This window comes from Cuculus canorus, chromosome Z, assembly GCF_017976375.1.
Source record: "Cuculus canorus isolate bCucCan1 chromosome Z, bCucCan1.pri, whole genome shotgun sequence".
NCBI classification, from domain to species: domain Eukaryota; kingdom Metazoa; phylum Chordata; class Aves; order Cuculiformes; family Cuculidae; genus Cuculus; species Cuculus canorus.
The window spans coordinates 25799996-25827355 of record NC_071441.1 but is presented as its reverse complement, the minus strand read 5'-3'; the positions used below and the strand labels follow the sequence as shown (position 1 = coordinate 25827355).

The window sequence follows — 27360 nt, the reverse complement described above, 5'->3', positions numbered from 1 at the left end:
ACAGTTCATATACTGAAAAGCAAATTTTCATATACAAATGCAAATATATTTCATGCACACTTACAGATCTGCAAAAAAAATTATCAGGCACCTGCTCTTTCTGAACCTCTTTGAGATCCTCTAATAAAAACTGCAAGAGGTAAAAATAATTAACTTCTTCAGTTTATACTGAGGGCAGGGTCACTTATAGAAGCTGTATGAATTTTAAAAAGAATATCAGACAGTAGTGATATTACATTACCAACAGGTAGCAAGGAAATGCAAGTGATTCTCTTACTGTCTACAAGTTACAAAGGTAAACTGGTGTAATTTTCTTTTTTGTAGACACAGAGCTGAACTTCCTGTTTTCCTACTAGCTTGAAGGATGGTAATTTTGGGCAAAAAAAAATTTCAAAGGGCACTGAAGAATAAATTAAACTGCCTCCTGCAGTCTTGGGCAATGTTGCCCTGCTTTGTGCAGGAAAGAAAATGAAAAAGATTTGCTGTCTCTTGGCATGAGTCCAGGAGAATAGGGCAAGTAATGGAGGCAGACTGTGTGGGAAATGTCTCCTCTTGATCAGTAGTGTCTCTACAGACTGATTAAGACACAGGTACCATACTTTTATATTGGTTTGATACTTTACATCCGACGTCAGATGTTTCAGAGAAGAATGTAAAGCTCACCCAATAAGTAACACTGCAGGTTATTTTTCACCAGGCATGAGGATACCAAAATGGGAGATTGATAGTGTTTGTAACATTTTCTGGGGTCCTCAGGGAATGAAGTAAAATCTGGTTTTCCTCCAAGTTTGAACCTAGTTTTGTTTTAGGGCTCCAGCAGGGCAATATATCTTTACCATATCTATGTTGAAGGTCTAAGAGCAAAAATAGGAACTGCTAGAGGGACTTAATCAAGGACAGATAAGCCTCTGTAGTTTAAATACAGATGATGCCTTCTGTCAAATCCAGGCAATACTTTTCTTTCTGATTCACTTCATTAATTCAGAGGCTGCTCATATTTTAAGAAGATAAAGAATCTTTAATGCTCACAGACACCATCCTGCCTGCAGGCACTGTCAAGTCCTGGGATATGTAATAGGAAAATTGCCTCAGACAGCACTAATCCCAAAAGGATCTGTGGCATTGTGTACCCAGTGTTGAAACAATGGCTATGCACAGCAGGGTTCACCTCCCTACTTTCTACCCACATGTTCTCAAATGCATCTGACTCTGCTTGCTGCCGTACTAGCTCAATTGACATGCTCATGTGCACATGAGATCTGAAAGGTGGACTCCCACTCAGGCATTGAAATCTGTACTCAGCGCCAAAGACAAATCAAGTCTCAAGGATGACTTCAATATGTGTGTTTAAAACTAAATGTTTACAATCTTCAAAAAGGCAGACTTGCGAACAGACTTAAACTCTCAGGTACAGATTGAGATTCTGGCAATTTGGCTCATGATTAATGAGTGAAAAGTGATCTGGTTCCCATAGGAACCTAAGAAACACAAAAGAAAACTTCATTTCTTCAAATGTTCCCTGATAGTGAGCAGTCTTGTATTTCAAAACACCAGAGAAAATTATGACAAGGATCACTGCTCCCTACAGCTTCTTGAGGAGAGGAAGTGAACAGGGAGGTTCTGATCTCTTCTCCCTGGGATCCAGGGACAAGATGCATGGGAATGGTTCAGACCTGTGTCAGGGAGGTTTAGACTGGACATAAGGAAGCATTTCATTACCGAGAGGCCGATCAAACACTGAAACTGGCTTCCTAGAGAGGTGGTCAATGCCCTGTGCCTGTCAATGTTTGAGGCGTTTGGTCAATGCCTTTAATAACATGCTTTATCTTTTGGTCGGCTCTGAAGTGGTCAGGCAGTTGGACTAGATGATCATTGTAGGTCCCTTCAAACCATATAAGCATAATTCTTCTCTTCTCTTCTCTTCTCTTCTCTTCTCTTCTCTTCTCTTCTCTTCTCTTCTCTTCTCTTCTCTTCTCTTCTCTTCTCTTCTCTTCTCTTCTCTGTACCTCTGAGAATTTATGTATTTATCAGCATTTCACCTCAGTCAGGCAAAGTGTGGCACTATTTCACATAACGCATATTGTAATGATAATCTTTTGTTTCACTTCATCTTATCTACACTTCATTTATACTTCTAATTTCTACTTCTAATTACAACATATTAAAATCCTTATTTGAACAGGAAAATAAGACTCATTCCCTTTATCATGTAAATGAAATATAATTACAACGTCTCATTATTCCTCTTTCAGTGTAGGGTAATTGAAATTAGAGCTGTGTGATTTTTTTTCAGTTAACCAGCTTTAGAACAAGAATAACACTCAGAACATCTTTTTATTTTATTTTGTCTCTTTTTAATCCTAATTAAATGTAGCTTTAATTTAAAACAAAACAAAACTAAATGGAGGTAATTTCAGTAAAAGTATATTTTTTGTAGAGATTAAGTCTATTGAAAGTATTTTTTCTTTTATGACCCAAAAAAATGTATATTTCTAATTCATTGAATATCGTGGTTGAACAAAAGTTACAGTTTTTGGCCAAAACAAATACTGATATCTTTCTTTCCCTTCATAAATCTAATGACAACCAAATCCAGCTTTTTCCTTAGTTAAAATTCACAACCCCTCCTTTCTCCCACTTTCTGGTATTATAATAATAAATCTATTATAATTTCAGAAATCAGAAGAAAGACAACCAAACTTATTTACTGACCAAATACACACACAGATAAAAACCAACAGTAACAACAACAAAAAGAGCTGACAAACCAACAAAAATTATACAGACAAACAAACAGGAAGATCTAAACCAGAATCCTTGGTTCCACAACATCAGTGCTTAAGGCCTACTGAATGTTGAGGTTTCAGTTGAACCCATGTCTAGTCAAAATTAATATGTTTGAATTTTACATTTCAGTTATTTGAATTCAGATGCCATAAAACTGAAGAAAAAATGATCTAAGGTAGTTAAAATATATGATTACTCTTGTGGTGATTTTCTACCATTTGCAGTACTTTTTTTTTTTTTGATTATTGTAAGTTATTTTTCACGGGAATGTAAAAGGTAAATAAAATCTAGTTGTAACAGTCGAAATTAAACGACTACTGCAGGCTAGCTCTTAAAGAAAAACTGTAAAGTAATATAAAATCATTTTCAGTCCTTACATTTAATTAAACTGGAAAAGAAATGTAAACCAGGAATTAAGTCCCAGGCAGTGAATATCCTGAACTTATCCTGAATGAAAAAAAAAAAGCTGAGTGTTTTCAGCACATTCAGCACATTCTCATGCCTGAGCTAATTATAATTATAAATATTCTAATTTTTTTAAAAGTTCGTAAACAAAACAGGAAGCTGAAATAAAAGTTACGATGCATATACAGATCCTGCTAAATGTACCCTTGCACTTAATGTTAGCTTCCAGCTTTATTGTATACAGTAGATAAAAGTCAAGCATGTGTATGAGTCATCATTGCAAGATCTGGGTCTAATTAGATGGGAAACTTTGAATAAGTGCTACTCAAAAGGACAGTGCGCTACACACGTTCAGTTTCCAGAACTAGGATCTGTCTGAAGACCGTGGACACTCAAACATAATGAAACAGTGACAGGGATTCCCAAAATGTTCTGGAACTCATTTTTTATATGGATGAACTTGCCTATAGATTATTTCATTAAGTTTCTGTAGTAATACTGCAAAAAATAACAATGTTTCTCTACATATTTGAAGAATAAGACCCTTCCAGCACAACAATGTTATGCTTGTAATGTGTATGTCCATACTTCCCTCTCAGAGTATTAAGAAACACTAATTCATTTCAAATCAGAAAGTTCCAAAATTATGCACAAATGTTTGGCCTTTCACCAGTATTTGTTTCACACATTGCATTTTTGGTATTATAACAAAGCTGCACTCCAAGTATATAGTACTTAAGAAGGGTGGGGAGTGGAGGAGGGAAAAGGAGTATCAGTTTATTACAAACAAGGAAAGAAATCAAATGAATTTTTCTGTGGACTCTAGATGATCTTTACTTATCTAAGAACACTGTAATAAAATCAGAAAGTCACGGAGGACTTGTTTGTGTCTGAGGCCTTTTATTTCAGAACTAGTCAAATACTGTGTCTAGTGCTATCAAGATCACTTTTACTTCTGTCTTCAAAAGACTGCCATGGGCTCAGAATCATGGAAATCAATGAAAATGGATAGTGTAGTGTATAAATAAAATATTAGCAGTTAAAATGACAAGAATTATTTTGGAGCATAACAAGAGTTCTTGTTATTTTATGGACAAGTGAAGATCTCAGTGAATATAGGATGTTTGTTACTGCTACTCCAAGAACTCATTGTGCCAGATTTTAAAGTGATCACTGTTGAAGAACTGTATGTGTGTGTGTGTGTATATGTGTGTGTGTGTGTGTGTATGTATAAATACACACACACAATTCCCTAGATTTAGTTCATTCTTAAAATTAATTTCCAAGATTTTGGACATATAACATCTGTGATAATGATACCAAATTTTCTGTTGCAGAAATAGTTGTATATTTTGTTTTCTCTGTGCCTGCTGTCACACAGTTGTCCTCTTTGCATTTCTTTCTAAAGAATGATCATTATTCCTCCACAGTTTAAATTCAGAAAATAGCAGAGTATCTATCTAGAAGATATGTTTTTAAGAGAAAGTACAATGGCTCTGTAAGTTTTGAAAAATAACATAGCATAGTAGACAAACTGGCAAACAAACTTAGGCCAAAGTATCCCAATGACTGTATGTTTTCATTTTGCAAAACTGTCAAGAAATTCTCCCTCTGCCTCCAAAGTCTTAGTTGTGAAGAAAGACTCAGTGCATTCCCTAGTGAAATACAGCAAATCAGATATTCCTATGAAATTTGTGGCCTTCTAATAGGGTATTTATTATCACCATTTCTGTCTTAAATTTGTGAAAGCAGCAGAATGCAAGTGCCATTTCTAGTACATTTTTTTTCCCTCTTCACAGTATATATTCCAATCCACAATCTAAACAAACTATTTTTACCCATTTATTCCTAGATACTTTCTCTTAGATCCTAAACCAACTCAAAATACATGGTCTTTACTTAACGGTCACTTACTTAATACTTAATTTTTCTAAGCTCCATCAGGCATTTTGTCTTTGTTTGCAATTACAGCTGAGATCTGTCTCAAACTGAGCTATGTAGATAGTCATCCATACAGACAAATCTGAAAGCGCAGTTAGGAAAGAAAAATGTCATCAGAACCTCCCATATGCAAAAGGGGAAGGAGTCTTTTTCTTCATAAAAGCCAGAAAGTACATGGAGAGTTAGTTATGAAAGCCACAAAGAATCCCAGTAATTTTAACAATGTCTCTTTGGTGCACACTCTATTCTTTCCACCAACAAAACAAAAGGACTGTATATGCTGATGCCATAATAATTTTCAGAAGGTTTAAGAACATTTACTTATCATCATATCAACCTGACCACTAACAATGCTCTATAAAAACTGTGAGAAATAAAAACCAAACACCCACACAAATGAATTGGGGGAAAAAAATATCTCATGAGGTGCGTCCTGATTCAGAAACAAGTCTTCCATCTAGAAGCAAAGTAAGACTTCTTACAAAATATTTTCATTGTTTATTTCCTGTCTTATAATAAAATTTAATGTGAAGTGATTGCTATTTCTCTTTGTGCTCTAATCGGTAAAAAGAATATTTTCGCAGATCTGCAAGATTTCTGGGTAAAACTTTACACCTCATAAATAAATTGCTAGAACTACTTGAAAACCAAGTGCATGTTGCCTAATAACTTTGCCTGTGTAAAGTGTGATTTATTGTAGGCACAGTTCAAACAGACTCAATGAAAATTTTGCCTTATGAGTACTATTAATATCAAAAATAGTTTATAGGCATTTCATAGTAGAACAGTTTATAAATACATTTGCCCAGGTTGTTCTGTTTCCTTCCATTCTGTTCCCTCTGGGATATTTCAGTAAGGTAAAAGAGTTAGAAAGCTAATTGAAGCTAGTGAAAGCATATAGAAAATACTCTTCACATCCTGTGAGCATAAAGCCATATCCATGATTGCCATGGTTTTAATAAGCTGTATAACACTTTTTTCTGTTCATTCAACAAAATTTTTGAATGAAACCATTTTCTAATGAGAAAGCTTACCAAAAATCCTTTCCCTCCTCTCCCCACATAATAGAGAAAGGTGTTTGTGTAGCTTACTATTTTTAAGATTAAACCTGGTTTTGAAAAGTTTGCTTTTAGAAGTGCCAAATGCTTTTAACTTCTTCCCTCAACAAATAAATAATTAGAATGAAACTACAGCTTTGGATAACTTAGATTATCCTTCTAAGAGTTCATTTTGCTCAAGTGGAGCTCCTGGGGAGGTTTTCCTTTTCAGAATAGCACTTCCTAAACACACAGTACCTTCAAGATACCTTATGCTGAAAACTCAAAAATTAGAACTCACTGGAAAATTACAGGCCAGGATCTGATTGTGGAAGAGTTTTTCTGCAAAGTATAGAAACAATGACTTGGAGATTATGATGTTCTAGTTATGGCTGTAACAATTATAGTATAAGAAATACTAACGTGGAAACATTTTAACAACAATTCTTTTTAACATTCTGGTTTTAACTCTGAATATATTGTTTACATAATTTCACATTTTTAATTTCAGATGACCCAAGAATCTGTATAACATGCATTCAGGACTACTATATGTAAGTATAAATCTTCATATCTATCCATATTTTTATAGCAAATATTTTTGCTTCACTACATAGATTTGTGCTGTGTATATTATCCTATTCCTTTCAAGTATTTCCTGTCTGAGAACAGTAACTTTGGCCAAAGGCTTGGGAAATGCTGGAAAACTAGCCAATTGTTCATTCTCAAAGCCTTTTAAAATTTACAAACTCGTGTGAACTTTGCATATGAAGAGAAAAATATGGAAGAGAAGGGGTCTAAGAGTTAAACTGGATCTGGAGTGGGAACTATTGTGCTCCGAGTACATCGTGTCAGGTTCTAGTATTTGCAGTTCAGCAGGAACTGTTTAAAATGTTAGGAGGGTGCTTTTCAAAGAGACAGCTAAGAGATCTCTGTAAAAGTTACCATAACAAAATAAAATGTTGATAACAAGGCTATTCAGTCCAGCTATAAAAATGTCATTGGACTACAACATTTTACAAGCTGTCAGCTCTTCACAATCACAATATAGTAATTCCTAAATAAGCATACATTCATTTTTGTGCCTAAATATAAAAAAGAAAATCAAATTACTTAAAGTTAAGAACCCTGAGATTAAAAAACATGACCTGTTAATATTTGCCAGTTGAATTAATTTAAGGACATGGATCTGTTTGAATGAGTCCAGAGGACGGCCACGAAGATGATGAGAAAGCTAAAGCACCTTCCATACAAGGACAGGCTGAGAGAGCTGGGATTGTTCAGCCCAGAGAAGGGAATACTCCAAAGAGATCTTATGGCAACCTTCCAGTACTTAAAGGGGGCTTACAGGAAAGCTGGGCAGGAACTCTTTATCAGGCAATGTAGTGGTGGGGCGAGGGGTAATGGTTTTAATCTGAAAGTGGAGAGATTTAAATAAGATATTGGGAAGAAATTTTTTACTGTGAGGGTTTTGAGGCACTGGAACAGGATGCTCAGAGACATTGTGGATGCCCCATATCTGGAGGTGTTCAAGACCAGGCTGGATGAGGCTCTGAGCAAACTGATGTATTGGAAGGTGTCTCTGACCATGGCAGGGTGGTTGGAACTGAATGATCTTTCATGTCCCTTCCAACACAAACCATTCTATTATTCTATGAATGAGTAACATAGCCACAAATAAACTTTGAATCCTTCATTAGTGGAATAAATCCTGTTCATTAGGATTAGGATGAGAATAGTGTTTTATCATTACCATGCCCAGAAACATATAGAAAACAAACAAACTTAATGACTTCAAAAGAAATCTGCTAATGATGTTTTACTTTATCTTACAGGTATAAGCAGAACTGCTATAAATACTGCCCAGAAAATACCTACAGAGATGAAAGTGCTCTGCTCTGTAGAGAGTGTCCTAGAAACTGTGATAGCTGTGACAAGGACAAGTGTGACTCATGTGAAGAAGGCTTTTATCTCTTAGGTAAGCAAAGTGCAAAGTACGGCATATATAAAAAATATTTTAGACTTTTTCTTTAGAGGAAGAGTCCAGAACCAACTTCTCAAATTCATAAATCCCTTCCATGGCAGACAGTGGAGACTGAGGGGAGTTAGCACTTTGCAGGATTGTGTCCTTAGTATTAATATAAGGTGGTTTTAGCCAATGGTACTGTTTGGTTCAAAGGTTTCATATATTTGACCACATCTTCCCACTTTCTTTTTCATCTAGTTTTGGGTTTAGTGCATTTCCACTCTTGGGAATACAAGAGAAATATTGTATTTGATTCAGACTTCATGAAAAGAGGAGATTTTAACTTACAGAAAGACAGTCATTTCTGGAAAGAAACATTTCCTTACCATTTGCAAGTCTAGTTTTACTTTGACTTTCAGGTCCACATATTAAAAGCCTTAAACGCTGAAAGAATTTCAGTTAAAACCACTAAATTCCACATCAGTTTCACACGAGACTAGGAATCTGTTAGCTTTGTTCTGACGCCATAACTCGGGTAGGTCTGGTTCAGACATGATGCCAAATATGAATCACAGGAAATCCTGAGGTTACGGTATTCTTGTGCATTGCCTGTTGAAGGGTCACAGCAGTGAAATACAGGAGTATCACACCCATGAAAAGCTGTGGTCACAACCTGAGGCGATCCACTGGTCTGTGCTTTTTTTTAACTGAAATTGAAGGAAGTTTGAAAAACTACCAGAGTAAGAACTTCCAGGTTTTTTTTTTTCCAGTATGCCAACCCTTAAATTAAATCATATTTACCTGAGTTTAGTTCTATATTCACCAGAAGCTGGAGATTCATCCAATTATCGAAGTTTGCATATACCTTACGATCTCAAGAAATTCTGGACTTAGCTATTTTATTGGGCCAGAGTAATCACTGGGACCCAACCATAAATTTTCTATCCAGATTTGGGCTTTTCACGTGGCAAGGTTTAGAATATGGATAAAAACCCATGTAGATAGAAATCTAAGTGCAGATTATTCTAAGGTTTGTGAAGACTGCATAAGCAACCGAGCTGAATTTTGGTTTCATGCTAAAAAATCAGAGTTCATATAGCTACAAAAAGTTTCATGAGTTCTTATATACTGTTTGTATCTTAAATTTCTTGCTGGAGAGGTAAATACATTGTAGGAGAGGTACTTCCTTGTCTGGATTAACAGGGTCAGTAGGCACCATTATGCCAGGCTTTGTTTCTGTTACAGGCGGCACATGCGTAAGTGAGTGTGGAGACAGCTTCTTCACTGATGACATCTCTAGAGAATGTGAACCTTGCCACAGAAGCTGTGCAACATGTGTTGGGTACAGTTATGAGAACTGTACAGGGTGCAAAAACAGTTTCCAGCTATCTCATGGGCAGTGTCTGAATCCAAGAAATTCTCCCCCCAACAGGAAGTTCTGGAGTGGTAAGTGGCAACAGGTCATTTAATCTTATCTATTTCTCTGAAGACCACTAAAAGTTCTAGAAAGAGGATATCAAAATCTTGCAACCTGAGTGAAACTATGCTTTTGTCAAAGTCATTGTCCTTTTAAAAACATAATGACCAAAACCATTGATTTCATTTTCCTGCAAACACTACATGTTAATATAACTTTGGTGTTTCTTACCTAGGAGTTCTCTTACCTACATAAATAAAAATTTGAAAAAATAAAAGAAATATTAAAAAGAAAAAAGATAGGTAATAGATTAAGGTATTGAGAGTTCCTTATCTCAAGTACTTGGAGACTTACATACATCTCTATGGTTATTGATTCCCTATATAAAAGTCAATGTAAGTTGAGGGACATAGAAAACATCCAAATACATGTCCCTCTGTGTGTATAGCTTGTGCTTAGAAACAAACTCTCTTCTTTTCTCCTCACAAGTTAGGCATGTACGGCTGCTTAAGGGACCAAACACAGGATGTAGATTGACATTCTGTAGTACATTAGCCATTTCCAAAATCTTAATAAAATAATTAGTTCCTTCTCAGTGCCCTGATCTATAGCACGAGAAAAACAATTTTTCATTCAAAAAAAATAAAGGGTTTGAAAGGAAAGTTATTTTAACATTTAAAGCTATCGAAGGGAATCATTTGTATTTTTATTTTTTTCCTTCATAAGCATCTTCAAATGCATTGCAGTACTGTTGCAAATTTCTATGGAGAAAGTGTTTAAAGTGCACAGTAGATTATTTGTTCTTCCAAGTCTGTCAGTTATGTAGAGTACAATTGAATAGGCTACGTTACCAAATGATGCAGTGCTAATGGTGAATTCCTCAGTCAGCACACAAATTAAAACTCATTTTCCATAGATGTTAATTCTTTTTTAGTGAAATCTCAATAGTTAGGATTGCAAATGGAACTTTTTTTATTATATGTACATCATACACTCCAACTAGCGGTAAAATTTTAGCTAGAGTTTCAATAGTTGCTTTGCTGATTACTGTAAAAAAAAGACAAAATTCAGTACTATGTAATCTTTTTTACTCTCTTCATAGTTGTAAAGCATCATCTGGTATAACATACCCAATTTTGGGCACAGTGTTTAAAGAAAGAAGTGAGCCAATTGGAGAGGCAACAGCACAGATTACCAGAAATCTAGCGAAAAAAATACTTATAATGAAAGGTTGAGATAAACAAGGGGCTTGGCTCTAAATGGGAAAGATAAGAGGGACACAATCACAAAAATAATGGAATAAATTTGGTCTCTGTAACTGCGGTAAACAGGATTTCAAATGCAGAAAAAGAAGCTTAGATTTTGCATGGGAAAAAAAAAAAGGAGATTTTCAAATGGAATAATAGAGTAGTAGTAGAACCTTTGAGGAGACTTGGGGTTTGCCATCACTAGGAGTCTTTAAGAACAAATAAAAAACATCTGACAAGGATGTTTACTGAGTAGAGCAAGAGAATATATTTCTTACCATCCCTTCCAGCTTTATTTTTCTTGTAAATACAAATTTTCTTCTGATTCCTATGCCTTCATTTGACTCAAACATATCAAAGAATTAATATTGTTAGATCTATGTGACCTTGCATTAAAAATTAAAATATACTAACAAATATTTTCAGAAAAACTATTGACCATTTGTAGTCATTGCTTATCTATGGAGAAATGTTGTATCAAAAGGAATTACAATTCTTCACTTCAGAAAAAAGATCAGAGAGACCTAAAAAGGAGAAATCTTAATAGAAAGTTGGTCTTCTCCATGCATTTCTGTGTGTTTCATCCATACAAGTAAGTATTTTTTCAGTTTGAGACTATCTCCATCAGTGACACGGAAAGAAGACATTTGTAGTTTTGTCTGTCTACTGGCTTTCTATTTCTCATGCTGTCAAACAAGGTGACCCATAGTCAGCTTCTTCCTTTTGAGCAGGCAGCTGATGCAGTTCTGTATATATCAGCATTGCTGAGCTGTGAAACCTCTTTACATCTTGCATACAGTTTCTCTTTCCTTTCAGTAGTTAAAATACATCTTAATTAGGGGCATTTAAAACTGTAACATACATCTCTCTCAGAGCTGTACTGGCTTGAACGTTAATGACTGCTCCAAAGTCACAGGATTCCTGCAGCAGCTGGTGATAGGAGCTAGGGAACCTGGCTTGAGGTTCCTAACCTTCTCTCTGATAGACCTGCTGCGATTCCCACAGTGTGGCAGCACCTGTGGTATAAGATTGTGGAGAGAGTGATAATGAATTTAGTGATATCTTAAGCTTTTTATCACCAGGATAGGCTTCCAAATAGTAGTTACCTTCAAGTCAAAATGTTAATGAAGTTGTCACTGTCCTCACTGAAGTAATGACGTGAATAACTACATTTATCAACAGTTTGTGAGGTTTATTGCCCAGATACCGTAGGATCATCTGGGTCTCATAATGGTCTTTTTCATTTGCAAAATCTAAATGGTTGGGGGTTTTGGCTAGAATATCCTCCTTTCACCTCTTTCTTTTGATATTGCATTCAAGAGGCAGATAACAGCTCAGTCTAGATTTCTGACTGTGCCATCTATATTTGAAAATCTCCTATCACATTCAATAGCCTTAACAAAAACCAAAGGATTCAGGCAGGACCAAACCACATTTATCTCTAACAGTACATCGCACTAAAACAGTAGCTCCTATTTGGAGACTTCAGTGAGCTTCACACCAGGATAATGTTTTGAAATGTGGATAATTTTAAAAGAAAAAAAGAAAATTAAATACAATTTCACTAACTGTTACAATTAGTTTCTTCATTGTCAAAAGCTTTTTGAAACAAAATAAACTTTAGGAGAGGCAGCCACTGTCTTTTATTGCTTTGTTCAACAGTCCTCTAGCATCAGTAGAAGAATGTACAAAATCGAAACCTATCTGTGCTCACAGAAACTTGCTGTCAGAGAGGTTTCTGGTTGGCATAACTGTAAAAATGTCTCAGAGTCTGGAACAATGATCCCTCTCCAGATCTTGTTAAGCAGTTCTGTAGGGCCTTTTCCACGGGACAGAGAAAATACTTCTCCTTTCATACATAGATGCAATGTCATGGCATCTTTCCAAGGTTTTCACTACTTCCTGTGTAGAGATCTCCAAATACTTTATCCCTTTTTAATTGTTTTGTTCTTTAGCTTGTTTTATAGCTACTTTCATTTTCTCCAGGGTTATTCTTAGCAAAATATAAGGATCTTCCATCTCATTTGTTGTCAAACTTGGTTTCTACAGGCAGCCTGACTTGCAGCGTTAGCATGGTGCAAGAAACTTGTCCATTTTGCATATTAGATAGGGATATGAGAACACTTCCATGTTTGCTCACCAGCCCAGCGTGGGTAAGACTGTAGCTGAGATTTGGCTTTTGGCTCTCATCCTCTCTGCTTGTTTATCAATATATGCTTCTTCCACTGGGTGCTTAATGTCCTCAACACATTCACATAGGTGCAGAACCATGGCAAAGATGCCTTTGAGCTTCAGTTGCCTGAATTAAAGAATGTAATTAAAGAATACAGCCCAGAAAATTATTAATCCTCCCACATTGGGGGATTGAGCTGCGTGTGGGGGCCAAGTATGAAATAAACAACCTCGCCCCTGTCACGGGAATGAAGTTGAGATCGCACCAAGCTCATCCTCAGCACATGCTCTGCTCTAGACAATGCAGGGAGAGTAACTAGTAAGCAACTAGTAAGACAGCCAAAATTTCCAAATCCAGTAGTTTACATCAGTTTTTACCATCTTCTTTAGTTTTCTATTTACTCTTTTTCTTCAGAAATGTTGCTGACAGTGACTTGAGGTATCAGATCTTGAACTGTATTTACAAATAGTGAAGCCATCTCTCTTTGGCTCTTCCAGGCACATGAATTCAGTGTGTTCCTCTGTGGTTGTAGTGATTATTTTGATGTACCATATGGGGCTAAGGGAGTTTTAAGAAATGAAGACTGTTGTTTCTCCTGGTTCCAAGGCAAACATAAACTAAAGGGCAGCACATCAGAGCCTGCCACAGATAAACCAAAATAAGAATCTGAATTTCTCTGCAATATGAGAGATTAGTTCATCCAGGTGAGGATTAAAACCTTTATTAATATACAGTACACTTTTTCCCCATGTTTAAGGTGTCACTAGTATTTCTTATGCAAGGATAAATGATAGAGGAATCTTATGAATCTTTATGAGCACACATTCCAACAACAAAAGCATTCTATTTAAAAAACAACCCTCTAAAATGATGTATTTTTTGGCGGGTATACTCTGCTGAGCAAAAAGTTCAATGCATATTGGGAATCATTAGTAAGTTATACCCAGGTCTGAAATAATAAAGCAGACCATGTCTATTATCCACGATTTTAAAAAGACAGGGTAAGCCATGAGAGCTAAAAAAAAAAATAAAAAAAAATCAGGCTCTGTGTATCTTGTGTGAAACATCTGTATTTTATCTCATGTACCAGATGATGAAATTACTTTGGAAGCCAGGAGACACACTAGTGTAAGCTTGATTCACCAAGTTAATACATACACCCTTTCAACTGGATTAGATGTTTTGCAAGTTATGGTCAGGTCTTCGTTTTGCCTCTGCACTGTAAATACTGCACTCTAAAAATTCTTTTTTTTTCTTGATTATACAGCTTTTTCTTCTAGAAAGTTCTTCTGAAAAGTACAAAAGAAAAAAACAGTTATGGAATGAGATCTGTCTCTGATGTAAACTCAAAATGGAAAATGTGCTTCTTTACGTGCAGATAATATATGCTGTAGTAAATTACACACTAAAATAGCAGCTGGCTTTGTTTACTATTACATACCACCCCAATAATAAGAGCAACATCCCACAAGCAGCCTTTGACCAACTGCATTCATCTTGCATATTTTCCTTTTCCTAAATACGAAGTAAAATAAAAACAGTAAAAATGTACTTGTTGAGAGAAAAAAAATCTTCAGGCTTTGAAAGGATTATTTACAAGGACCTTAATACAGCTGTGCAGATACACACATAAAGATTGCTGAATATGGAACTGGGGAAAACAAGGAATGGGGTGGGCAGAAGACAGGAGAAAACAGCAACAGGAGAGGATGGGTCATAACCTTCCAAACGTAAAAATGTTATGATATTTAGAGTGCAGAGTCAGAGCATCATGGGAAGAGTAAGGAGACCTTTTTAAGCATCATCCATATGTGAAAATTCAGGTTGCCAGAGGCAAGCAAAAATGATTCATTATTCCATATGTTCTTAGGCATGCCAATTTCATATTCTAGCTATTTGTTTTTAAAGTTCTACTATGGTGGTTACAAGATAACTAGATTGGGAATTAATGGTTATTGGGGACTGTGATTTCCTTCTGAGGAGTTCTTTAGTTTCTCTAAATTTACAGTTTGCACAAGTCTTCAAAATGGGATAGGTCTATTATTTTACTATGTATGTATATTGTTTTCATTATTTTTTACTGTGTCTATGTAATGGTAATTACCTCATGGAGCTATGTAACCCATTTTTGTGGTTTTATTCACGACTATATCAGTTTTGCAAGGTCAGTGCCATGCACAGAATGAAAACTAACAAACTAAGTAACAGCTCAGCTGTGTCATATTCAAATCACGTCTCTCTACACAGTATAAAAGCTAGACATGTCACCTTCTAAAAGGAGTACGTTTGCAGTTGCAAACAGCCATTGCATTTCATTTGCTTCTGCATTCTTCACTGCATCAGTGGCACCTTGGTCCAACAATAAGATATATACCATAAAAATAATCTCCTTGTAGAAGTCAATGTCTAGAAGCTAAGAGTTTTACTGATGTAAACAGGGAGCTACTTTGATAACAACTTAAAAATACAAGTTTCTAAGTCCCCCTTTTACGCATAGAAGAACATGAAGAAATAATACTTTAAATGAAGAAAACAAACCGTCTTTTATCAGTCTGAACACTTACCGCTTGTACTACCTGGCATAAAGATCCATTGTCTGTAAGAAGCGGGTGGAGAGAGCAAGATAGACAGGACAGCACATAGAAAATGGGTATATACTAGTAAGAACTCCTATAATGCAGTTGTGCATTTAAATTAAATTAAGGAGGCACCATAAGGTACTTCAAATGCTTTTATATTTAAAGGTGTGTCTCTTGAGATGTGGCCATATCTCTGCTCAAGGTCGTCAGGCTTTGTAGAGGGTTTCATGTTGTTTTTCTTTTCCAGAACAAGAGGTGAGTATACTAAGAGAGCCATACTTCTTTTCACATGGACCTATGTTTTTCACCTTGAATATTTCTGAAGACTTCTTAATCTTTTTTCTAAAATTAGATTAAAATGGGAGCTCAAAGATTCTGGGAGCTCAAAGTAAGATCTGTTGGGCAAAAAGGAAGGAAACTATGGGGGACGTTGTGTTAAACTGAGTAACAATTTTTTACATAGTGTAAAATTTCACTAATTTTTTCCTTAATTCAGTTTGGTATCACAGTTAAAGTCTTACAATACCAGGTTTAAAGAAGCTCTGCCATTGTTTAATTCATGCTGCACAAGTCTGAGAGAAGAAAATAGGAAAAAAAAAGTATTTTTCAATCTTCTCCTATCCTTCTAGTTTCATAATCCCTTGAAAAGACAATGGGCAAGAGCACTATGATAGATTCAGAGCTCCAGTAAGCCTTAGCTCAAGAAATGGCATGTTGTGATTCAGTTTCTCCATTTCTATAAAGGGGTAGGAGAGACTGATCTAGGTGTATGTCAAAGTTGTTACTCATTCTGACAAAGACACAAGAATCAATGTGACATTGAGTCAGATTCTGGCCTGAATAGCATTTAAATAGAAGGTATTTTTATTTTTTGGGAAAAAAAACCAAACATATATATATATAAAAAAAGGAAGAATATAAGCATAAGGATAAAACCAGCTCAGTAGGTCTGATAAGGTCGTAGACCAGAGCAGTATAATAATAGAATACAGTGTTTTTTCAAAATCAATGTCCCACTTTTAGAATATCAGTGCTTTACAACTCTACATCATACACTTATGGCTTCCACATTTAGAAGCTGCACTTGCAGCCCTAAGAGCCACAATTCAAATTTTGAAGGGAAGCTTGTTGGATATACAAGCATAGAATAGTATCCTTCAGGGAAAGCAAAATACAACCCAACACCAAAATCCAATCACTTCCAAGTTTCCCATTTATCATTAGTCCAATGGCAAAGGAAATACAAGTTGCTTGACCATTTTTCAGCTTTGTAAAGGATTTTTTTTAAAGCTCTGTTACATTATTGAAAATAGAGTGCACAGGTTTCAATAAACAAATTTCTTGCATCAAATTTGCCCACATTTTGCTGTGCAAGAAAATTATATTTAAAAAAACCTATATTATTCTCAATGTGTATCGAGGGATTTTTTTTTTTTTTGCTGAGTGAAAATCCGCTTTCTGTCCATAAGAGCTTTATCAGAGGAAAAAACACCTTTTTACTGTCCAGATTTTTTTTCTTAAAGAAGTCTTGTAACATTTCTTCTGCCACTATCAATGTTGCTGCATTTAACCTCTTTTTGTTTGACTGCATGACTAAAGGTTGTCTCACACACCAACTACCAGAAGGCCAATTGCTTATGTACACTCCCCTCTGGTGGCGATTAGGAAATATTACAGAAAAAATCAAATGCTAACAAAGGAGTAAGGATTAAGTGGAAATTAAAAGTGCTTTATAAGAAAGTCTGTATTTAAATTGTATGGCTTAAAATGTTTTTGAAACAATGAGCTTGTATACTTTTCAGCACAAGTTAACAGCTTCTCCACTTAAACATACTTTCTGCTATTTATTTTTTTTGTTATACCAACTCTCTTGCCAGGGTCAAGGTACTTTTCCCCATTGCAACATATACTTCAGTAATATTTCTGACTTGCTTTTTCATGTGCACAACTGGCAGCAAATTAAAGCACTTAAAACTACCCAGTAGTTTTATTTAAAAAAAAAAACAACACATAAGTGAGGGTAAGGTAGCTAGACGCAAACCTGCTGAAAAAGGGAATTAAATTTGGCATCATTTTATTCCATCTTTAGAAAAAGGTCAATGACCTTTTCAGCTGGAAAATCTGAACTTTGTCTTGACAAACTCTGAAGTTTTATCACAGCAACAGGCAGAAGAAAGGAGGATGTGCAACTACAGGCAGATATCAGGGACATATGGTCTTTCTCTCAGCCAAGGTTCAAGAGGCTAAGTGAAAAACATTAATTAAAAGCTACACTGCTGTTCAATCTATCATCAATTATTCAATGTTCTTTTTCAGAAAGTGCCAAATGACTTGTCTCTAAAAGGGAAAACTCAGGATCTGCAGGCCGGTGGAGACTTCTTCTCAAGAGCAGACAGAGAGAAAAGGTCTGCACACCTAAGTGTCCTGGTTTAGCCTTGGCCCAGCAAATTTTGGCAGCTAAAACCAAGCAGCTGGTCTCCCAAACCCCTGTACTCCCAGGGAAAGGAGAAAGAAAAATGAGAGGAAGAAGACTTGCAGTTTGGAAACTAAAACTGTAGTTTTAATGAAATAACAACAACAACAATAATAATAATGATGATAAAGAAAATAATGGAAAGTAATAAAATATCTACAAATATATGATATCACACCCCTAGATGACTAAATGTCACCATAAGTAGTGTAGAGCAGACAGAGGGGAATGGGTCCGTGGCTAGGAGGAAGCTGGACTCAAAAACTGGATTCAGGAACACACAGATCCAGAATAAGGAGCAATCAGACAAACGAGGTCCTCCCTATCTGTCAGCCATCACAGAAGAGAACAAGACCCTCATGATCTCCCATTTTTATACTGAGAATGACATATATGGGGTGGAATACTCTGTAGATCAGTTTGAGGTCATCTGTGCCCCCTGCACCAGATCAAGGATGACCTGGGTTTCTATAGGAGTAAGTGTCTTTCTTCATACCGATTCATTGGTCTTTCTTCATACCGATGCCCCGTGTTATCATTTCTAGGGAGGAACTCTCTGAAAAACATGCAGAAAATGAAGTTACTTACAGGAGACTTAGTTAGAGTCAGAAAACTAAGTCTAATTTAGCTCAAAAAACAACACTTAGGACAGGAGAACAGAAAATCTATTCATATCAAACAACCAGCTTTTCCAGAGTATTTCTTACACTCTTACAGATGACATCAAAAAGGGCAGTCTTTAAGGATTTATTCAATCAAGAAAAGTCAGGAAAAAATACCTGAAGCTACAGAGTAGTTTCTCAAAAACATCTTGTGAATGTAAATTTCTGCATCTCACAAGAGACAGCAATGATCACCATCAAGTCACTTTGAGAATTATTTGGATAAGCAAACTGAAAATGCCTGTGTGCTACATGGTTAAGTACATTTAGAGGCTTGAACTGCCCTCTGCACTTACAAACAGTTAAGTTAACTAGAATCATCTTGGAACAGCATGTTGTAACCTGAAATTTAGAAAACAGGTCTTCAGCAGCCAAAAAAAAAGCCGTATGTCAGCAAGAGACAGAAAGGCTCTAAACTCAGAGGACCTGTTATTGCAGAAAGTTTTAAAAGATATACACAAAAGCACATTTAGAAGGACTATGAAAAGCAGAACAAAGCATTTGTTCTCCTGAAAATAGATCAAACTTAAAGGCAACTAAAATCAGTATTTTAAAATTACTTTGTAGCTCTAGCTCTTCATTCCCTAAACTATGCAGCTACAAATCTATAGGCAAAGATATCTTATACATAGACAATGCAAAGTACAGCGCCTAATTATGATTTTTCAAGAAATCTCCTTTCACCCTAAACATTCACTGAATCCGACAACTGCCACCCAGCAGCTGAAACCTCATGGCAAATAGCCCCAACACCAAGGCTCCAGTTATACTGTTGATACCAAAAGATGGGGCATTTCTTTGCTGCTTTAGATAGGACTGAACTCACTTCACATAATAAGGTCTCCTTGGGTGTCTCTCGTCCTTCATCAGTACCATCTAGTCTTCTGTGTTATCCTCCTACTCCTGCAATTTTCAGAGATTACTTAATAGTAAATCCCTTCCCCTCCATCTCTTGATCCACTGATGCTTACGCATCTCTTCCACATTTTCCTCTTCGACAAGACAGGGGCTCTACTCTTTCCAAAGACCTTTTACAGAGGTTTTCTTTTTTGCACACTGATAGTTACCTGATAATTACCCCTAGATTGAGCTGTGGTCAATAAGAAGTTGTAAAAGTGGCACAGTCTTCCTTTGTACTCAGGCACGGGGTTTTTATGTCAGCTTTTTAACAGTGCTTGAGGCTACACATCTCGAAATTCAATTTCATGTTTTTCTGTCTCCGGAAGGCCTCTGTACATTCAGAATTGAAAATTGCCTTCAGGTGGTGGTACTTACTGAAATACTGTCCTAGTTCTACCTGTCTTGGTCCTTGCTAGGTCCCTGACTCACCATGGCCACCAACACTTATGACTAACACTAAAGCTATCTGCTGTCTTGCAGTATATACACAAAGGTCTAATACTGTTTCTACTGGCTTCAAAATGTGTAGAAAGTCTCCAGTTGGGACAGTCACAACCCACATTCAACCTGACAGTGCAGCTTTCTTCTGTTTCTTGCATTATCCTGTGACCTGGATCCTGCAAACACTCTTACGTCTTTGTCCAGAGAGGAAAGAGGTGCTGTAGTCAGAAGGGTGGTGACAAGGAAAACTCATCTTATCTCCTGCTGTATGTAGAGCTGCTTTATATTGCACCAGTTACCAGTAAGAGTTGCAACACTAAAGGCTTTCACAATCCCACTCAAGTATTATTCACAAGTAGTCCAGATAAAGAAAGACTAACCATGTCCTTGCTGATTGCCCTATGGTTAAACAGCCAGGTTTTGATCTGCTATGCTGTCCCTGGACCCTCCTGAGTTCTTGTTCTGACCAGGGACACCACGTTGAGCGATTTTTTAGCACAGAGAGTTTTTAAGATGTTCTGAGATGTTGGTAGAGTCAGACATAGATGTGACATATTGTTCTGGATTGTCTCCTAGGCACATCGAATGTGGACTTAACTTATTTCACTGAGATAGCTATGGCTCAGCTCATTTAGCAGTACAGTTACAAACAATAATAATATTTTTATTACTATTCCTCCTTCTGTCCCTGTCGCGTGTTATGCACATACCTACTTTTCTACCGAGTGCCTCTTTACTTCGTAAAATGTCTACCATTTCCTGTTGTGAGAAAGGACTCTATACAAGCCTCATGATCTTCTCTCTCCTCTTTTTACTCACAGCATTTGCTTTCACAATTTTCATTCAAAATGTCAACACTTTAAACTACATTGTTGCTGCAACAGGCAGCACAAAAAAGTGTAGTGATATGTTGAAAGAGGGTAGATTTGGATCAGATATTAGGAAGAATCTTTTTCTGTGAGGGTGTTAAGGCACTGGAACAGGTTACTCAGAGAAGCTGAGGAAGTTCCATAGCTGGAAGCTTTCAGGTCCCAGTTGGATGAGGCCGTGAGCAACCTAATCTAGTAGAATGTGCCCCTGCCCATGATGGGAGGGAGAGGGGGGTGGAACTCAATGAGGGTTCTTACCTTAAGGTCCCTTCAAACCCAAACTGTTCTGTGGTTTTATGATTCTATGCTGCATGTGGCTAACGGATACCATAAGCCAGACCATCAGCTTATAGAAAACATACGTATTTAATTGGCAGGATAAGCTAGATGTGCTAACCAAGATGCAAAACTCAAGTTGCAACTAACTTCTGATTTATTCTTTTACTTACTTTATTTTCAGCAAAATAAAAAGCCTTCTGTCTCCTGTCTGCTGGTCCATGATTTCTTTTTCATCACGCATCCTTTTACTCATTGTTATAATTGCTTGGAACAAAATACACAGCTGCTAGGACCTATTCATTGTAGAGCAGACTTTCTCTGTATTCAAGTACGATCCTTGAATGTCATTGCCGTTTCAGAGCTGAATAACCCATTAAATAAAGTTTATGCAAAGCATAACCGAAGTTTTAGTTTTCCCTAGACAAAACAACTCTGTTTGACACACATCAGACTCTCTTTTAAGAGAAATAGCAGGCAAAAGCTTTGGGGAGAACTATTTTGATCTTTCTAAACACTCATTTGTCTCTCCTTCCTACTAGTTTTCTCCCTTAGTTACAGGGTAATGATGTTCTGCAAACAGATCATACAAAATCTCCATGAAAATACCTCACTATGCCAAGTATCTCAAATTTACGTACTTTCTAGCTCTTCGTGTTTGTAATCTATTAGGATTACAGGTCTGGATTTGGTTTTGGAGAACTACATTGAAACTAACACTATTAGGCAAGATTGTTGTCCTCATTTTTGATGAGCAGTCCAGAACAGTGCCTTAGTGAATCTCAGGATACTGTTTATATTTTTTCCATTACAACAACTCTTAACTTTTAAACTTAAAGCAGGGGAGTTGAACACAATCATCAAATCCTTCAGCTTCATGAAATCCTAAATTCACAGGGGTATATTTTCAAAACAGCTTAGAAAAAGCCACAAGAAATTGCTTTCTTAAAGGGACAGGAAATGACCAAAACAATCCTGTCACAAAGTAAAAAATGGAATTCTTTTTATTTTCATCCAGATGCAAAACAAAAATTGCAATCCTGTGACCCTTCATGTAGGACCTGTGAGAAATCTGCTGACATATGCACTTCATGTCTAGAAGGTAAGAGACCATCTTCTTTGAGTAAATTTTGCTAGAGGGTAAGATGATCTGTATTCCACACACTTTCAGGGAAAATTTTTGTCATCGATCACTAGAAAGTTCTTTGACAGCTTAAAACATAGGTAGATAATCAGATAATCACCAGCTAAAGTCAGGCATCAGCTAGAAATGAAGGACATTGGCAATATGGGTAAAAAAGAAAGGTTAAATGGATGGATTTTCTTTTCAATCAAAAGTTGTAGATAAGATGCAGGAATTACTGAATAGGGATTTATTCAGAAAGATGTGCTAGATAATCATGGTGATACCTTTTAACCTTAAATTTCAGTGAAGCTTGAGCAAACTACTTTGGGAAATGCCTTAAAGAATGTTTTATTCATGTATTTAAATATCAAAAGTTAAATTTTAAAGAAGTTAAAACATTTTTTTATAGTCATTCAAGGCAGGAATATTTTAAATATATTTTTAATTGGTGCCTTTTCCTACCTGGGTTGCTCTTTTGCCAGGAAAATTTCTTATCCACAATACTTGTGTTTCTCTGTGCCCTCAAAAAACTTTTGGCAATGTTGCAAGTGGAAAGTGCGAAAGGTGCATGGACGGCTGTGAGATGTGCTCTGACCACTGGCACTGTCAGAAGTGTCAGGCTGAACAAGGCCAACTCCTTTTCCTCCACAAAGGCAGATGTTTACAGGAATGCCCTGAGTAAGTAACTCCTGTTGGATGACTGCTCCTTATTTTCTCACTGTGCTCCTTCTCTTTAAAGTTTAGACCCTTTATAACCTTCTCAAAAGAGACTTTGACGTAAACTAATCTACCAGAAACTGCCTACTACTACTAAACTTTACAAGTTAAAGGTCATTTTCAGCTGGCCTGAATAAACAACATTTTCTTTTGCTTAGAGAAAAAGTGAAAAATCAAAAGTGAAACTAGATACGAAATCCTATGAGAGATGGTACAGCCCCCATTGACTTCAATAGGACCATGGTACTTGAGGATGGTGCCTGATGGTGACTGAAAATAGGTGTCTAGTCATTGTCCTAACTTGTTCCTTCCTCAAGTACAAAGCAGCGGTGTGAACCCCGGAAGTGTATGTATCAAGAGTCCTGATATGGAAATATAGTGCTTAGTGATGTGTTTCTCTCTTTGACTTACATTCTCTACTTTTTCTTGTAATAAATGGAATTAAAAAAGAAAGATTCCTATTTGACTGCAATGGATATAAGATTAGGCAGTTGAATAGATCAGGTTCATCAGACCTTTATAAACACACAAAATCTGTGCTACGCAATATGAATATGTTGATTGGCTAACCTTTTTCTTCAGAAAAATGCGCAGTTCCTGTATTTCTTATGCTCAAAACAAATTCTCTGGGTGTACTTTCCTACTAACTTTGTCAAATAAGTCAATAAGAGAAAATGGAATGGATTCTGGTCCTCAAATGTCAGAGTAAATGCAAAGTAATTGCAGGGAAGCTTACTCTAGTCCAGAAACAACATTCAGTATCAGAAATTGTGGCATACAAGCAAAGATAATGTCTTGGTATTAACATTTTTGTTCTCAGTACTTATTCCCCAGTTCCCACATAGGGTCAGTATAACAAAGTTAAACCTCTTTATACATCCCTAGTCCTCACAACAGTCCTTATCTCCCTTTTTTCTAAATTCCAGGCTATAAATAATGGCTTCCCAGGTCCATTAGAGTTAAACTGTGGTTTCATCCTCTGAGGCAAAGTTCTTGAGGCATAACTACTTTCCACTGGAAGAGAGGATTATATGAGATATTTTATAGGGGGTTGAGGAGTTTTGGATTGTGCTGTAGGGAATGGAAAGGGTTAATTTGCTGCACTAATGATTTCTGACAGAGGAATTTGAAAGACTGGGCTAGCTGAGTACTCAAGATTGTAACAAGAGAAGAAAACAGGATTGTGAGAAATAGATGCAGGATGATGACAAAGGTTAGGAGAAAAAAAAAGATGAGAATAGATGGCAGACAGAGCTGTTACTATCTTTTCTGTAAGCTTGCTTCTAATGCATTTCCTCACCCTTTCTTTGGAAAGACATATCCAAGAAGTAAAGGAGAAGCACCCCTCTACAGGGAAGAGCAAGCTTCTGGGACTACTTTTAATGTCAACTTCTTCCTTATTTTTCATCAATGGCTGTATACATATGGATTAGCAATTATCTCAAAATGTGGACTCGCATGTATTTTAACCTTCTAACATTTTGGTTTTGAGTTTGTAAGCAGATTTGATTGCAGGCAACCTCTCTTTTTATCCCTCTTCTCCTGAAATACAGGAGAAATTTTTTTCCTATATTTTCTTTATAACTAGTAGTCCCAACCACAGTAGTCTACTGTTGCTCTCAAACAACGGATACCAGGGAAATTTATGCCCTCTTCACTGTCTTTAGCATGCTGTAACTAAATACAGGTATCGCTTAAGCGTCCTTGTTTTGTTGGGTTCTTTTTAATCCCGGCCCTCCTTATTCTTCCCAACCTTCACACCCCCAGGGTTTTCTCTTTCTCTCATCTAGGGCCACTAAGGTCATACTAAGGTCTTTCCCCAGTATCACTGTTGAGGGTCAGCTGTGCAAGACAAGAGATTTTATCTTCCTTTTCCCAAACATTATAGATATTCCTCTATTGAGATATGGAGAAATTAAGAAATTAGCAAGATATACAGTCCAACACCCCTTAGAGACTAGGTACAAGAACAAAGGAAGTCCAAACTCCCTTCATAGCATTGATCATGCACATTTTCTGATCACAGACAGAGAGGATGTAAGTGAAAATGGGCAACAAAGTGTGTGAGAAATCTGTTTGATCCAGTGAAATATATGTGCTGGGAAAGGCTCATGTATACTCATAATTCTTATAGCCCAAACTGTTTGACAACTATACACTGACCAGCAGTTTGCTTTGTGTTTGCTCTTACTCAACAGGGGATATTATAATGATTCTGAGACTTGCAAGGAATGCAGTGGATCCTGTAAGGCATGCATAGGAAGTGCAACCAAATGCCTGTCCTGTGAAAGTCCTTTGCTTCTGGAGCAGTGGAAATGTACACCTACCTGTTCAGAGAGGCATTTTGCCTCTGAAGGAATCTGCAAACACTGTCCTGAAATGTGTCAGGAATGCATTCACAATGAAATGTGCAAAGGTATTATAATGAACTGATCTTGGCTAAAATCCATCTGCATCTGTCTAGAGACAGACTGACAGAAACACAGATCTGGAAATGAAATTCTGTAATGAGCAAAAATTTAAAGACATATGTATATGTCGTTGTTAATCTCTAGGATAGAGGCTAAACAATCAGAATTTTATGATAAGACTCAGTCTAAAATATTAATCTGCGAAGATTACTCATTGTTTTGCCTGTTCCTATTGTCATCCAGAGATTCCTACTGGATTTGATTCTATTTCTGACCTAGGGTGTTCATGCCTAAACACTTGCATATATTTTTGCACCAATTTGAAATACAGAATGTTTCCTTCCTAGTTTGGTTGAGCTTCATGTTTCTTTACTATTTTTGCAAACAACTCCTCCTGGTAGAGAATGAAATCTCTGCAATGAAACATGAGGAAAGCCTTAGATATCCCAACAAGTCAGAATGCCCCCACACACTTTCCAGGATCATTACAGAATTACAGAATCACAAGGTTGGAAAGGACCCATTGGATCATCGAGTCCAACCATTCCTAACACTCCCTAAACCATGTCCCTCAGCACTTCATCCACCCGTTCCTTAAACACCTCCAGGGAAGGCGACTCGATCACCTCCCTGGGCAGCCTGTTCCAGTGTCCAATGACTCTTACTGTGAAGAATTTTTTTCTGATATCCAACCTGAACCTCCCCTGATGGAGCTTCAGGCCAAATTAATATTAATATTAATTATTCAAATTAATATTGACCAAGCCATTCTGGAAACATAAACATAGATGAAACAGGGAAAAAACATCATAAACAAAGCTATTAACACTAGTACTCATAATAAAATCAGCAGCTGAATCCCAGCTCAGTGCAAAGACAAACATTCAGGTGCATATATTGCAGGCAGATTCATATTTTAATAACAAACCAATCAAAACTTCAGATGTGAATACCCCTGATTTTGCAGGAAGTTTGTAACATAGATATATATATATCTCAGCAGAAGTCCACCTATATTCAGTAGCAGCATGGTTTTGTTAATGTTAGCAAAGCTGAACAGTTGACTGGGCTTTTTAGTCTCTTGATGCAACACAGAAAATGCTGCGTGATGTTTGGGCCATTACGGGAAGATTGGAGGTTAAAGTCGAAAAGAAAAGCACTACCTTCCAAAACTGTCCTTTTACCTCCTGTTATGACAGACACTGCAGGATTTATGGTTTCCTAGGATTTCTTCACTCCCTCATTTACATAAGTCAGAATTAGCTGCCCTTTTTCTTACTTGTTGTATATTGTCTTCTGTAGAGTGCATGGATGAGTTCTTCCTGCATGAAGGGAAGTGTGTGCAGGATTGCCCTTCTCACTTCTACGCTGAAGACAAGCACTGCTTTCCCTGCCATGCAGCCTGCAAGGATTGTGATGGGCCAGGCTCAAACGACTGCATTGGATGCATCATGGAATCCTTTGTCCTCTACAATGGCATGTGTTTTGAAGAGTGCCCTGAAGGCACTTATTACGAAGAAGCCACAGAAGACTGTCAAGGTTGGCTGCTGTTGTTTTCTCCAGAACAGCATTGAGATACAAGTGGGTCTGGTTAAAGACTATCCCAAAAGGTCTTGCATATGCCAGCTGATGTTGCTATCAGTGTCCTGGAAATGGAAGAGGCAGCTACTGCAGAAAAATAACAAGTCGTAGCTTAAATCAGCAAAACCAGAGAAACCCGAGAGGGAGGTAGCAAAGCTAGGTATATTTAATATAATGGGCAATCAGCCTGGTAAGTGCTAAGTATTGCTGGAGACAGTATGTTGAACGCCACTGTTCAGCAAAAGCAGTGCCAGTTCAGAAGGAAACCTAAGGAACTGCCTGCATAAGATTAAAAATAGTAAAATATTTGACTATGCAGAAGCAGAACTACCATTCTGTTTCCTTTCCTTGA

The 27360-nt window shown here is 36.8% G+C and overlaps 1 protein-coding gene across 1 annotated transcript in view; it reads left to right on the top strand.

Annotated features, from left to right (window-relative positions):
- PCSK5 (proprotein convertase subtilisin/kexin type 5) overlaps positions 1-27360 on the top strand; it is a 249086-nt gene that overhangs the window by 208848 nt on the left and 12878 nt on the right. The window contains exons 25-31 of the mRNA XM_054054114.1: positions 6682-6724; positions 8006-8148; positions 9382-9582; positions 22192-22275; positions 22782-22977; positions 25215-25432; positions 26730-26966. Of these exons, the coding sequence (XP_053910089.1) occupies positions 6682-6724; positions 8006-8148; positions 9382-9582; positions 22192-22275; positions 22782-22977; positions 25215-25432; positions 26730-26966 (1122 nt within the window). The remainder of the gene's footprint in view (positions 1-6681; positions 6725-8005; positions 8149-9381; positions 9583-22191; positions 22276-22781; positions 22978-25214; positions 25433-26729; positions 26967-27360) is intronic.